Raw genomic sequence first — 14,805 nt, forward strand, 5'->3', positions numbered from 1 at the left:
GAATCAAAGAGTGGTTTATGTTGGAAGGGACCTTAAAGATCATCTCATTCCAACCCCTCTCCCATGGGCAGGGACACCTTCACTAGACCAGGTTGCTCCAAGGCCCTTCCAACCTGGCCTTGAATTATTCTAGGGATGGAAGAGTCACAATTACTCTGGGAAACCTCTTCCTGTGCCAAACCACCCTCACAGTGTAAAATTTCTTTTTTGTATCTGATCTAAATCTCTCCTTTTTCAGTTTAAAGCCATTATCCTTTGTCCTACCACTCCATCTCCTTGTCCAAAGTCCCTCTCCAGCTCTCTTTAACCCCTTTAGGCACTGGAAGATGCTCTAAACTCTTGCCAGAGCCTTCTCTTCTCCAGGCTGAAGTCCCTTAACTCTCTCAGCCTATCACCACAGGAGAAGTGATTATAATTCCCTTTTTCACATTGCCTCACATCTCTGCTGTAATCTTCCTTAGTGCAAACCTCCTCCTGTTTCCACATTGCTTTGCATTTTTGCTTTCCACGACATCTTCTTGGAGCTCCATCTCACTGTGTATCTTAACTTCACCCTTCCCAATATACAAGCAAGTTCCAAGATGCTGTCCTGAAGCCATTTGAAATTCTTGTAATTAATTCAATGCAAAAAGGAGTTTTATGTTTGATCAAGCTTTGCCATCTGTAGGTCATAGTCATATTTTCTCATGAAAAGGGTACACTCCAACTGACCTGAGCATTTGGATTGAAATATACTTTGTATTTTCCATGCTAAATTTTCATGGAAAATTTCAAAATCTTTGGGGATGGAAGGTTTTCATGGAGCTCTACTTGCAGTTTATGCCCTTTTTCCTCTGTTTTCAGCCTCCTCCCCACCACAATTTCCCTTCTCTTTCTGGCCCCCATCACACAGACTCATTCATTGAAATTGCACAACTAAGAGCACTCTCCTGCTCCTTGTGTTACAAACTCTTTTGTACAGGTGTTTCTTCCAGGAGGACTTCCATGTCCCTTCCCCCCTCCTGCAGTTCTCTTGTCTCCCACATTTGGATGTTATTCCACTCTTTTTCTGGGAGATTCAGAAAGTGCAAAGTGCTTGCTGAAGAATCTCTTCTGTGAAGAACACAGACTTTCTCTAGAAACTGAGGCAAGAAAACAAACATTATGATATATATATATATCCCTCCCATCTTGGTTAGCACATTCCCTGGCCACCCCATCCCATCTGCTGCCTGGGCATTCAGGGAACTGGACATTCAGTGCCCTGGCTGGGAGAGCAGCCACAAAACCATCCTGCCTGGGGGAAGAGAAGTCAGCTGCTGGCCCTCAGGGATGGGGAACAGGCCTTGGCTGGTCTTTGTTTACTACTGAGAAGCAATTTTTAGATCATAAAAGGGCCAAGCTGCCAAGTTCTCAGTTCCTGCATTCTCTCTAGCAGACTGGCAGTGAGAATAAACCCATAGAAATGTTCTTAAGGACAGCTGACACCATCAAATTTCTCCTTTGCTTACCCATCTTGCACTAAAAATTTTTAGTAACCCCTGTTGCTAAGATTTCTACCCAAGATACAATTAATAAAAGAGTTTTCAAATTTCTACATCAGCAAAATGCCTTTGTATTTTCTGATACAAGAAACAAGTCAGAGATGAGGTCATCTTGCCTAGAAAGAGGAGTTTGCATTGATCATGTGGTGGAACACAGATTTGGATTGAAGGGCATTGGTAGCCAATCTTGGAGTGCTTTACTTGTGTTTCTAGTAAGTTTTCTCTGAAAAGCACAGCTCAGAGCCAGCTTTATCCTTTAGGATAAGGACATCCACCTCCTTCCCTTCTTTCCCATGGATATCTCCCTGGGAATTTAGGAAGCATGAAATGTGCAGGCTTAGCTACAGCTGAGCCAGAGACCCAAGGGGATGGGCTGACCACTGAGATCGCTGTGGGAGCCAGGAGCAGGGGCTGGCAGATGAAATGGGTCACTTTTTAGGACAGCAGTGAGGTGTGTGTGTGTCAGCACCTCCTGCCTTGCAGGGCATGGCTTTCATTTTGGAGATGTAACTGGCACCACTGCTGCTAAATCAACCCATTTCTTTAATGAAATGTGGGGGTTTGTCCCTCTTCTGAGTCATGGGGATTCTCCAACAGAGGTCTGTGAAAGCCACAAGCCCAGCCATGATCTGTGAAGGCAGGAGATTTCATACTGTGCAAAATTACTGGCAGAAATCTATTTTGGAGATTTTCTGAAAGAAGGCCTCCTGGCTGGCAGGCAGCCCTGTCACTTTGTTCTGCCCTCCCAGAAACCTGCACTTGCAAAATGTACAAAATCAGAACCTCCTTAAACCTCCTAAATCCACTGTGGAGGTATCCTTTTCACATTTCACTTAATAGGAAAGTGAGATTTTGTGATGGAGCACAAATTATAATATTAAACCTGGGAAATGGATTAGAAAGTAAGATTTTTAAACGAAACCATGTTCTCCTGAAATAGAAAAAAAAAAATGGAGAAAAGATAATATTAGTTATTTCTTGACTCTCTGATTTAATTTTCAAGTCTCTGGGCCTACCCTCATGCTAATTTTTCTTTGGTGTAATATATTGGCCACAGGGAGCCATTACTTACTGTGCATGTTACCACTGGTTTTCTTTCAATTTTACTCTGTTTCCATGTGGGGTTTTTTATCCTTTTGGTTCTCTGTGGCTTACCTTTCCCCAGCTGTTTTCTGCCATGTGTGAATGAGAATTATCTCTTGATCTCCTGTCCTGACTGCCCAAGGGACATGATGGCCTTGAGATGACTGAGGACAAAACTTAGCACAGTCCTTGGTCACAGCTGGGTGTCCCCCTCTCTGTGGAGGTGTAGGATCTGAATTTAAAAGGATGACTCCAGGAATCCCACTCTGCCTGGACTGGGAAGTGTCCTTCATGTGAGGCCCCTAGGGTTAGGCTTGGCGTGATCTTCAGGTAAAAAATGCAGAGCTTAAGCATTCAAAATTAGAGGGTTTTTTCTTGTCTCTAACCATTGTATAATAATTGGTAGAGCAGTTGTTTCTTTGCCTGAAGCCAGTGAAAATATTGCAGGAATAATGCAGGTGTTTCTCACTGATCATCCCTCCTTGCAGGGAGCAGCAATAGCAAAGACTCTCCAGTGTCTTCAGTCAGTCCCACACTGTGCAGTCTGTCTTGCTCTCTGATTGTCCTGACATCCTCCTCAGTAGGACAGCCTAACACTTTTGTTGACTTAGCAGAAGGGTAATTGTCTCTTTGTTTGCAAACAATAAACTTTCCATAGTTTCCCTAATGTTTTTTGTGGTACGTTGAGCCTTTAACATCACAAACACAGCTGGTTTTGCTGCGAGAAGTTATCAACTGGACTTGTCTCACAGCACGTTTTGTCTGTCTAGACAGTGGTTTGAGAAGTCCACAGCAGCTCTGATGGAGCCCTCACTACTCTGGTGAATTAATGTTGTTTTGATATCTGATGAAAAACCTGCAGGAACATGTTTGTTTTTATGCCACGGCTCCAGTAGTGGAAAGAATTTATCTGACTCCACTCACCGTCTCTCCCTCCTCACATACAACACTTGGAGACTTAGAATTTCAGATCAGAAAACACTTTCCAAAGACTCATCTTCTAATGCTTCTAAGGGACACACTTAGAAAAAAATAACCCTGAAAGTCATCAGCTACAAAAGAAACCTAAGTTCAATAGTTCTTGACCAGATTTGGAGTGGTACAATTTGTCTGCACAGTTATATGCACGTAGGTGGATAACAAATGAAAAAGTCCTGGCAACATGAGGCACCCAGCAGACTGTGGTAAGAAGTGTCACGGGCTGTCTCAGATTTATGTTTCCAGGACTGTGTTTCAAGTGACAGGGACACAGGCACTTTGCTCTCCCAGCTTCTGGGGTGCTGCAGGGCTGGGGAGGAGGAGAGGTAGAGCCTAGAGATTGGTCCTTCCTCTGTAAAGTGATGAGAACAAGATTGAGGAATCTGCCCCATTAATTACAGATACCCCTTTAAACTCTGAAGTGAGAAATTGGGTGATCATTCCCAACCCATCAAACACAGGTGAGCACAGCTGCATCACTTCTCTGCCCTGCACTGCTCAAACAGCTGCACCAGAGACACCAAAACTGCAGGGAAACATAAAGTTCAATACCTGGAGAGGAGAATAGCCAGTAAAACCCTCAGCTTTATTGTAAATACCACAAAAACATTCAGGGTAGGGGAACAAACTCAACTCACCCCGTTCTTAGAGTCTGCCTGAAGATGGCTAAAGCTGTATCAGCCTCCCTACTTATTCTTCATAAGCCAGAGGTGAAATTAAGCCATTTTCTCCCCTTTTTCTGAGTAAATAGAAATCATTCACATGAAATCGCTGAAATTGCAGCCACTTTTTGCATATGAAATAATTATTCTTACCATATTACTTAATTTTTTATTCTTTCCTAAGGAGAACATCCGCTCTCATTACTGTCATGAAGTAATTCAGAGATTTTACTTAGGAAATAGACTGTATTTGCTGTGCAGTTCTTATTAAAATTCATTTTCTTATATTTAAACAGACAAACCAGTTATTTCATCTAAGAGATTAATACAGATTTGATGAGAAAAAAATTCCTGTTGGAAGAATTGGTATTACAGTGGTACTACAGTGCCCCACAACCCTCCCATCTGCAGCTGCTGTCCTGCTTGCGGGTTCAAACACGTTCCACTTGGGCAGTGGTGAGGCTGCAAGGCAGGAAATTTGTATCCCCATTTCCATGTGCTTTCCTAGCTGTTCTAGAAAGAAAAATGAAGGAGATCGACGATGCTCCAACCTGTGCTCACCCTCACTTGCCCCAGGCCACAGGGACCTCTTGCCAATCTTGTGCTATCATGATCATTTTGACAGCAAGAAACTAAGATATCAGAAGAATGGGATTATGAGATTGACTGCAGGATAAAGAGAAACTGGGCTGGGAGGATATAAGCTTCTTATCCAAGCACAAATAGCTGAAAGAATAGGAAAGGGAATATAGAAAATAACTGATCATGTAAATTGCTTTTTGCAGGAATACTCTCTCTTAGACTTTGCCCTAGGATGAAAACGTACAATGGATTGGAAAATACACTTCCAAGGAAAGAAACAATCCTCCAGAGAGACTGACTACATTACTGACCTATTACTGCAGATCTCATTCTTAAACTTAGATATAACACCTAGTACAATGAAAGCCCCTTTCTGAGCAATTTCTCTTTGCAGCTTAGTGGATTTTGCTACAGTAAACAAAATATAATAATTGGTACCTATTTTGTTAGGCTTGCTAGAATGCCTCTAAAGAACAAACTGCATCTTTCCCATCTGTGCTAGCCAAAGACCAGTGCAGATGTCCACTGCCATCCATGAACAGGAAGGAAGAAAATCAGATATTTTCACTGGTCAAAGAATGCCTGAAGAGCTTCTTCCTGTTCTGTATCTACCAAGCACTCCAGGTGTATGAACCCTGTTTTATCCACAATAAAAAAAAAATGCATTAAATGAGTAGCTGGCAATCCTGGCAGGTACTTCACATGAACTGTCTGGCCTTTCCTATGCAGCTGAGTGACAGAAGTGACAATGATCTGCCATAGGGTTACAGTTTGGATTAATAGCTTGCTTTTTCGTGGTAGATTTCACTGATGGGGGTATTTTCCACTCTGTACCCTGTTGTTACAGTAAAACCTGCTTGGCTGGCTCCTAGGAGATTTCTCTTCCACAGGGAAGAAAGGTGTCAAATCCCCTCACACCAGTGAGGGTCCAGGGCAGTGAATGCAGAGCTGAGTCAATTCAGAGCTCAGGAGGCCTGCACATTGTCTGACTGAATGACAGATGGAAGGTTAAATACATAAAGATTTATATTTCTACACTTTTGCCAAATCAAGGTAAATAAAAAGATGGAAGGGAAAGGAAGATGTAGTCTCGTGCTTTTATTCCAAAAGTATTCTGGCTTCAGCAGTAGCGCTTGCAGATACATCTTCAAACAGGATTTGATGAGACGGTGTCATCTGAATTGAAATTGTCTGATTTTGCTCTGTGTTGACACAAAAAGACACAATGGAGCCCAGATATTAGACCACAGCCTTTCCACAGCAGCAGAAGTATCTGCCAGCCTCCACCAGCAATCCCCACCTAGAGCTTTTTGGGGAGGGTGGGTGCTTCCAGCAGCCTGTTTCTCCCCATGGATGGGGAGCTTGGAATCAGCCTCACAGCTCCAGGCTTCTGTGCTCTTCAGCTGCTGCCACCACAGAACTGGTGCAGCACTTGGCTCTTGGCACTGTGCCTGACCTGTTACCTGTGTGCTGCTGCTCAGGGTGGGGCTGAAACAGCCTGAGCTGCCCTCGACCCTGGGGAAGGGGTCTGGCTGTAAAGGCAGGTCACTGCTGTCCTGGAGTGGGACTGTCACCAAGATGGGCTGCCTGGCCAGCTGCTGGGTGTGACAGTGAATAATGTTGTTAGTCATATGATTAATTTTAGATAGTCCTGCAGGGAGCTGGACTTGATGATTCCATGGGTCCTTCCAGCTTGAGATAGTCTGTGATTCTGTGTGGTTTATTTGACCTGCATCTACCTTTAATCCAGCTCTGAGACACAAAAGCCAAGCTTGCTTAGTTTTCGGTTGTACTGCTCAGCTCCTCAGCATCCCCTGGGATGCCAGACTGTCTCCATTGTCTACAGACATCCTGGGAAAACTCCAGCTTAAGCACCTCAGGGAGGCACCTGACAGAAGGCTGGATTAATCTGATCACTTGTGCCTTATACTGGCACTGCCAGAGTCACGAGCTCTGGAAAAGGCATTAAAAGTGCGAAGGTCGACGAAAGCATGCTGGATTGTCATTAGGCTAAAAGCTTAACATAATTATACTAAAAGAATTTGGGGTTCTTTGAGTGCATCTGTCATTTGATTCCCAACCTCAAAGACCAATAAAGCGACCTGCTTTCACAGTCTGGCTGCTCAGTGTCACTGGAAAGCAGATTTCTTTTTAAGGGGATCCGTATGGACGTACAAATCTGCCACGGCTTTTGAAAACTGAGGTAATCTTTAGTTTGCTTTTACTCAAACTGAAAGCACTGTGTTAGCAGCCAGGAGCACTGGGTATCATTAGTAACCTCTCACAGGAAAGGTGGTGTGTCATGGGTTAGGCATGTATTTTTCTGGAAAATGCAGTGTACAGTGAAATGTAGGAATAAGTAAACATAAAGTGCTTATTCAGCAGTTCATTCTGTTTGAATGCCCAGCAATGCAACTCTGAGGTTACCTGCTCATAAAGGAAGCAGGGAATGATATTTGAGATTTATTTTTGGCTAAAGGCATGAAGCGCAAATAGCTCTTTGTGCAAAATGTCAGCTGCATTTCTAGGAAGCAAATAAGATTGCTTTAATAATCCATGGTAAATAACAACACTAAGGATGCTGCCACCTATTACATGCACCTGCAGGTGTATCTAGATCTAATGTATATATGTCTGAAATAAATACACTAAAGTGAAACAAGGTGTTTCAAAGCTTTTGTGAGCAGCAGAGTTAAGTGCAGGATGAAATTCAGCTTCAGATAATGAAATTCCTGTGCATACCTGGAGATATTCATGTATGGAGATGTCTGAGCTACCACTACTCTGCAGAGGTCTAGGGCTTGGCTCAGTTTTGCCTGAGGACCACTGGGGGTGCTGCAAGGTGTCCCTCCTGGTCTCCAGCTGGACACAGATCTCCTGTAACAGCGTGTCCTTGTGGTCAATTCCCCGAGGATGACTCAGGCATGGAAGGGTCAGATGGCACTAGACATATTGGCAGGTGCACGCAGCCCTGGCATGGTCACCTGTGCTTGGTCACCCTCTGTTGTCCACCAGATGAATGTCTGATTGAAATGAGGCTTAGATGCACCATTAGACCCTCAGGGTTTGGTGTCTGAGGCTGGAGGCCACTGCCATCCTCGATTAGCAATTCAGTCCCCTAAATTTGGTGAGTCTGTCTCCTCCTGCAGGACACTGGGATGCCCTGGTTGGATGGCAGCTGGAGCTTTGGGAGGACACAGACCTTTTGTAGGTCTGGTGCAGGTATCTCAGACACCCTCCAACATCAGCAGATGCCTCTGTTAAGGTAATTTAATTGTACCTGTAGAGTCCAGAAGATTTTTATTCTGAGTTCCTTTATCCCCTCCCTTCCTCCAGCTGCTTCCTCTCATATACACACGTGCTTATTTTCAGGACACTTGTAGCAATGTCGTTATCTTTGAGACCTCATCCTGCTGTCAAAGGAATTGAAAATGGCTAAAGGGGATCTACCAGAGCCTCCTTCCCTGATGGGCTCCCACCTGCTTGGCTGCATGTCCCCTGCTCTAGTTTCAGACAGCATCACTTGCAATAGCTGCAAGGGGATTTGAAAGGAAAGATTGATTCCCACCAGGCCACCACAGCGGTGAGAAGACCCACACAAGCTGTCAGAGTGGTGGACCAGCTAAGAAACAATTGGCTTTAATCTCACTTTACCTTAGAGCAGGGCAGTGCTCAGGGCAGCAATGGTTTAATTCAGTGGTTCATAATGGACAGGGGCATCTGTTGTGCTACCAACAGCTTTTGTTTTTAATCACAGTGATTGCAAAGGGTACTTTACAAAACAGCACTGGCAGGGCACTTCAAACACAGTGTCATCAGAGTGATTAGGACCAGGTTTTCAGAATTCTATCCCATATATTCTGAATATTTGAAATAAGAGAGAACAGGGTAAGGGGATGATAGCAAAAGATTGTGGCTCTTTGGTAAGGCCCAGTTAAATAGAAGTACTTTTTATGCTGTTTATGTTGGTCCAGCAGTGTTATCAACTTAAAGTACTGTCAGAAGGAGAGAAATCAGGGGGCTTACAGGTATTTCTGGTAGCATTAAGAGATCACAGAGAAAATACCTGCACAAAGTCCATTTTATTGCTGTAAATGGCAGGAGTGCTGCAGCACTGACCTCTCCTTGGCAATACCCAGAGCTGGCACCCACCCACCTGGTACAGGCAGCAGTTGAGCTGATATCAGGCAATTTGGGACTGGTTTGTTTTGGGGTAAATATATTTTAGCTGATATTGGTTTGAGTCACCTTTGCCCTGTTCCTGTCATCCCAAGCATCCACCTCCAGTGTGAACATTTTGACCTGATAAATCCAGCACAAAAGCTGTAATTTATTTCTTCTCAGACCAGGAGCAGATGTAATGTTCAATATACAGCAACTGGTGACCAGCCTGTGAGATATATTACTGGGGATGGCCTTTGAGAAGAAGCTGGTTTTATTTATTGGATATAATTGTATTTATTTGGGGCAGGGGTCTAAAAAGAGGTTTAAACCATCAAATATGCCACTTAAATGCCTAGTTGTGTCTAATCTTGCTGATCACTGCCAGCAAAAGTAGAGAGCTCTGAAGTGGCAAGAAAAAGAGGAAGGTAACTCAGAATCTCAAGTTCAGTTTGGATCTTTTTGTAGACCTGTGAAAATCTTCAAATAGTTTTTTCCCTGACTAGGAACAGCATTTTCAGGACCAAGCCTGCTTCGGGAGTGAGTCCTGCTTAGATTTGGCCACAGTAATCTGGTTGTGATGGCTTGTTTTAGCCTGGAGGGAAAAGTTTTTGAAGCTATATGACCTCTGAGGTGTTTATTCACAGTCACAATAGATTTCCCTCATGGCCCAGAGGATATTTAAAACAAGACTGTCTGTGAAAATGCATACAAATGTTTAGAAATGTTTCAAAATGTACAATTTGGTTGAAGTGCCTTGCCTATGTACATCATTGTCATAGAATCACAGAAGTATTTGGGTTGGAAGGGACCTTTAAAGGGCACCTAGTCCAAACCCCTGCAGTGAGCAGGGACATTTTTAACTAGATCAGGTTGTTCAGAGCTCCATCCAGCCTGACTTTGAATGTTCCCAGTGATGGGAACCTCATCTTCATCCTCATCTTCAAAAATTTCTTCCCTAAATCTAGTCTGAGACTCCCCTCTTTTATTTTAAAGCCCTTTCCCCTTGTCCTATTACAACAATCCTACTAAAAAGTTCATCCCCATCTTTCCTAGAGACCCTGTTTAAGCACTGAAAGGCCACAGTGGGGTCTTCCCAGAGCTTTCTGGGTTTTTTTGTACTCTGTTCCTGAGCTTTACATTTTATTCTTCATGTTTTGGGGTGCTGGAGGTGGGGATGGGGGAAGGGAACGTCGGAGTGTGTTATTATCCATGCTAAACTTCTGCACCTGAGGTCAATGTGTTTGTAAATGCCTGCAGACTCCTTTTCCTGCTGAAACCACCTGTAATTAGAGGGATTTCCATGATGGTGTTACGGTGCAACCGATGAGATGAAACTCAGACCCTCCTGTTTCCAGGACCGAACACGTACCTTCCACATTTAAAGTTCACCAATTTCCTTTGAACTTGACTCGTTTCAGGTGCTCAACCTGTTCCTTGCCTTGCTGCTGAGCTCCTTCAGCGCCGACAACCTCTCAGCCCCAGACGAGGACGGGGAGATGAACAACCTGCAGCTCGCGTTCGCCCGCATCAACAGGGGCCTTCAGTACGCCAAAAAAGCCGCGTGGAACTTCTGCTGCAACGTCCTCCGGCACCCCAAGACCACGGCTGAGAAGAAGGCGATGATGAAACTCGCAGCCCAGAACCCAGGAGCCCTCAACAACTGCGTGAACAGCCACACCACCGCCGAGCTGGGCAAAGACATGGAGAACCACAAGGAGAACCGTGCTGAGGATGGAGTGAATAAAAATGGAGAGAAACACCCAGCAATTACAGATGATGATTTTATGACCAATCCTGACCTGTCCATTTGTGTTCCTATTGCTGTGGGAGAGTCGGATATCGAGGAGGAGGATGAGGAGCAGAGCACCTTTACAGAAATGGAGCAGGTAGGCAACGAAAATGTTTCTTAATTTCAGCTTATTAAGATGCCCTTTGTTACCACCCTTGGACTGGATCCATGTCTAGTGATGCAAATGTCCTAAGGCCTAATCCTGCCTTTGATATTCTGCTAACTTCAGAAGAAGTTACAGATGCATATCCAAGAGCAAAATTCAGTTTCCAACAAGAGGAATTTCCTTTCTTTGTATTCTTTTCATTTTTCTAGATTAACTCTTCTAACCAGAGCAACTAAATCCTTTCTCACACACAGACTGGTTCTTTTCCCTTTCAGCTGAATCATGGGAATGCTACAGAACAAATCTTAGGTTAGTGGAGGATTTTCCTCAAAATGTGCACTGTCTTGGTTTGCTTGTGTGACAAGAATTGAGGACCAGGTAGCTCTCTTTAAAATACAATAAGACAGAGGATGATATGATGAGGCACCAGAGAAAGAGGGAAGATGTGTTATCATTTGTATTCTGACAAGAGAAACAGTTATTCTCCTGCTCTTTGGTGTGAAATGGCAGATTTTATTTTTCTTTCCAGAGCACTCAGTAGTAAAGGCTGAAAAATCCTGTGCAGTTTGAAGTGTTGTGTGAAATGAAGAAACATCTTCAGGGGAATGCTTTTCTTTCTCTCCTTCTCCCCCTCTCCCTTTTCTACCAGCTTTATCTCTTGGCTCCACACACCATATCTGGCTAATGTTTTCCAGACCCTTCAGCCTTGATCCAGCACCTTCTGTCGCTGGATGAAACCAATGGAGTTCAGCAGGCACTGGATCAAAGCTCCTGCTTCAGATCCAGCCGTCAGGGGGGATCCTCAATGTCGTGGTTGAGAAGTTTGAAAGTCTGAAAACAAAATAGTTGTTAGAGAAGGAAGGACTGTCGTAAAAAATTTCTAAGGAAGGACTCTGTGTCAGGGATTGGGTACAAATCAGCTGCTAAATGTTAATTTCTGGTGCTGTGTTGGGGAAATCTCTTCAGTGTCAGTGCATCACCAAAAAGACTTTCACAATGATCATCTCACTGGGGAGTGGAACAGCAAGAGGTCAAAAAATCACCAAGCTCCACTGTCCAAATAGAAAACCAGGTAACAAAATGACAAGTCTGCAATTTTTGGTGAACACTTTTAGGGTGGGGTTTTTTTGTGTCTGTTTAGGGACTATTTTATTGAAATCATCTGTGGATCAGTGTGGGTAGTGTGAATAATATCTAGTTTTTCTCTTTGAAGTCCTTCTCTATTCCCTGGTTGTATTTGAACCAACAAGCAGAGAACATTCAAAAAGTGAAATAGGAATGCAGTAGATGAAGAAGAAGATTGGAAAAAAATAAGTAAATTTTATTAATTGAGATAAAGAGAGTTTAATAGGAAAGAAAATAAAGATATAATAATAATAATAATAATAATAATAATAGTGGAACTAAAATATGCAAAACAAGTGATGCTCAAGGCATTTGCTCACCTCTTGCTGATCAATGACCAGGCAGTTCCCAAGCAGTGGCTCCTGGACAACTTTTCCCCCAGTTTATATACTGAACATCTATTCTCATTCTGAATCCAAAACATGGTCCTGTACCAGCCACTGGAAAGAAAAGTAAGGCTCAAACCAGAATTGTTTGTTAGTATCAGGTGATCTGTAAATATTGCCTAGTGTATATGTGGATAATAGTGTATAAATACGTTTAATTATGGAATTTTGGGGTTGGTGATTTTTTTCTTTTTTAATTTTTTTTTTGGTCTTTAAAGATGCTCACACTTTTCTGCTATGTCTAACAGATAGTAACAATCTCAAACACTCTCAGATTTTTTTTTTTCCTTCACACTGAAAGCAAAAGCTTGTTGAAACTTTGCACTTGAGTGTCCATGAGGTCTGGAAGTGTGTGCCTGTGCATGCTCATGGGTGTGTGTTGCACCACTTTATCATCCCCCTCTCAAGATAAATAGTAACATTCACAATTACAAGATAAATCCCAGCATAGGCCATGGAGGGCTTGGGATTTTTGTCTTAAGTGTAGAAATGCAGGTATCTGTTCAGCTGCACTATGTGCTGGTGGGTAAATCAGTGGAAGAAACAGGTTACCATCATTTTATGCTGTAAATGTGGAATTAGAGCTTTATTAAGAACTATTAGAGTCATAAGAGAAAGAGCTGATGTAAAAAAACCAGGCATTTCACTGAAACAATATTATGAATAAAAGCTGATTTGGAAATATTAAGAAAACTCATGATAGTTTCAATAATATTGAAACGTCATCACATGTAATAGAAACATTGGGGATTCAGAGTGAAGCAAAATAGGGGGAAACAAAACCCAGTAGGAGAAGCAAATCAAGATATGCTTTCCCACTGCATCTTTTAATGAAATTCTCAGCAAACATTGGAGGAACATTGTCGCATTACCGGGAGATATTTGGATTGCAGTGAAATAATGTGGTTTACTGCTGGCATGTGCATTAAACAGAAGGCATGGAGTTGAGAAATGAATTAATTAGCTTTGTCACTAGTGCTTTCCAGGCTTGGACAAACAGCTGCTGCAGGTCACTGCTGTTCCCCTGTGCAGAGCACTGATCAATGGTTTGCAGTTTTTATCTGTAGGTCTGAGGGGTCTACTGCTGAAAAGGTCCAAACAAGCAGCGAGTTCATATACCCAGAAAGCAATTTTAACAAATTCCTAGAGGGGAAAATGTGTGTGTACAAGGCCTTTCCAACTCAAAAACTCAAAATACATTGACATAATATATAAACAAAAATAGGAAGAAGCTTAACAGCCGAAATGATAATTGTGTGATGAGCTTTGCATTTGCTTTTCTGCAAAACCCTAATAAATTTGCACAGCTGTAAATATCTCCAAAAGGAGCAGAGCCATGAGAAAGCAAATGCCAACAAATTCAAAGATCTATCATTTTTACTGGTGCCCATTCCAAAGATGTATGATCTCTGGACTCAGAGAAAAATTCTCTTGACCAACATGTGGGTTACTGCAGAAGAAATTATTGTATCTGAAGGCTGATATGAAATCCCAATTCCCTGGATATTGAGTTGTGGGGAATTACAGTGGGCTGACCCTTTGACCAAGGACATCCCTGTGGGACTGTGGGGAATAAACTTCCTCACTCACTGCCAGAAGCTTTAATCCTGCAAGCCCCAACTCCATGGGTGTCCTTACCTCCTCCCCTCCAGGATGTCCAGGATAACCAGATTAGAGCTCCCAAAGGAAGAACAACATGAACAAGAGCAAAATTTACGTGATTGCACTGAGAGGGCACAATTAGGGTGAAGTATCATTTTGTGCAGAGGGCATCACAGAAACCAAACAAGAAATACCAAGGGTATGCTAAACATTCAAATCTATTCCAACTCTCCCCTAATTACAATCCATATTTTTACATATTTCAATATTTTAGTATGTACAAAGGGAATTTGTATGTACAATTACTTCTCAGGAGAAGACAATGTACCCTGATTCCCTTTAAAGTTGTTGGCTGACCTGGAATTGAGCAGCCCTTTGGCAGCATTGCCAGAACGTATCTTCCTCCTCCTGCATGTGGGTTTTGGTGCAAGAGCGTGGAAGAGGAGGTGACAGGAGATGCATAAAAAGGGATAATGTGGATGAATGCCTCTGCAGTGCACAGCTAGTAAACCTACACAATTTCTATACACCTTTTACATTTTCTCTGTCAGTTGAAGATCCCAGACCAGATATCCTGTGCTTCCATCAGTCTGACTTGCCCAGTCTAAAAGAGAGAGGTTGAAGGGATGCTGATCTTGGGCAGAAGCACAAAGTTATTGATCCCAATGGGTGTTTTAGGGTGAGGATCGTTTCAGCTTACAGCTCCTGTACCAATGCCGGGCTCTTCCCAGAAAGTCACAAAACTACTCTAAAATAAGCCATTGTGGCTATGAGAAATGGGCCCCAGAGCATTACACATGGCAGC

The 14,805-nt window shown here is 43.0% G+C and overlaps 1 protein-coding gene across 4 annotated transcripts in view; it reads left to right on the forward strand.

Annotated features, from left to right (window-relative positions):
• The window catches only part of LOC107200857 (sodium channel protein type 5 subunit alpha-like), a 213,502-nt gene that overhangs the window by 129,720 nt on the left and 68,977 nt on the right, over nt 1–14,805 (forward strand). For all 4 annotated transcript variants that reach the window (XM_033520158.1, XM_033520151.1, XM_033520153.1 and 1 more), the window contains one exon: nt 10,411–10,878. In XM_033520158.1, coding sequence (XP_033376049.1) covers nt 10,411–10,878 — 468 coding nt within the window. The remainder of the gene's footprint in view (nt 1–10,410; nt 10,879–14,805) is intronic.

This window comes from Parus major, chromosome 2 (genome assembly GCF_001522545.3).
Source record: "Parus major isolate Abel chromosome 2, Parus_major1.1, whole genome shotgun sequence".
In the NCBI taxonomy this organism is placed as follows: domain Eukaryota; kingdom Metazoa; phylum Chordata; class Aves; order Passeriformes; family Paridae; genus Parus; species Parus major.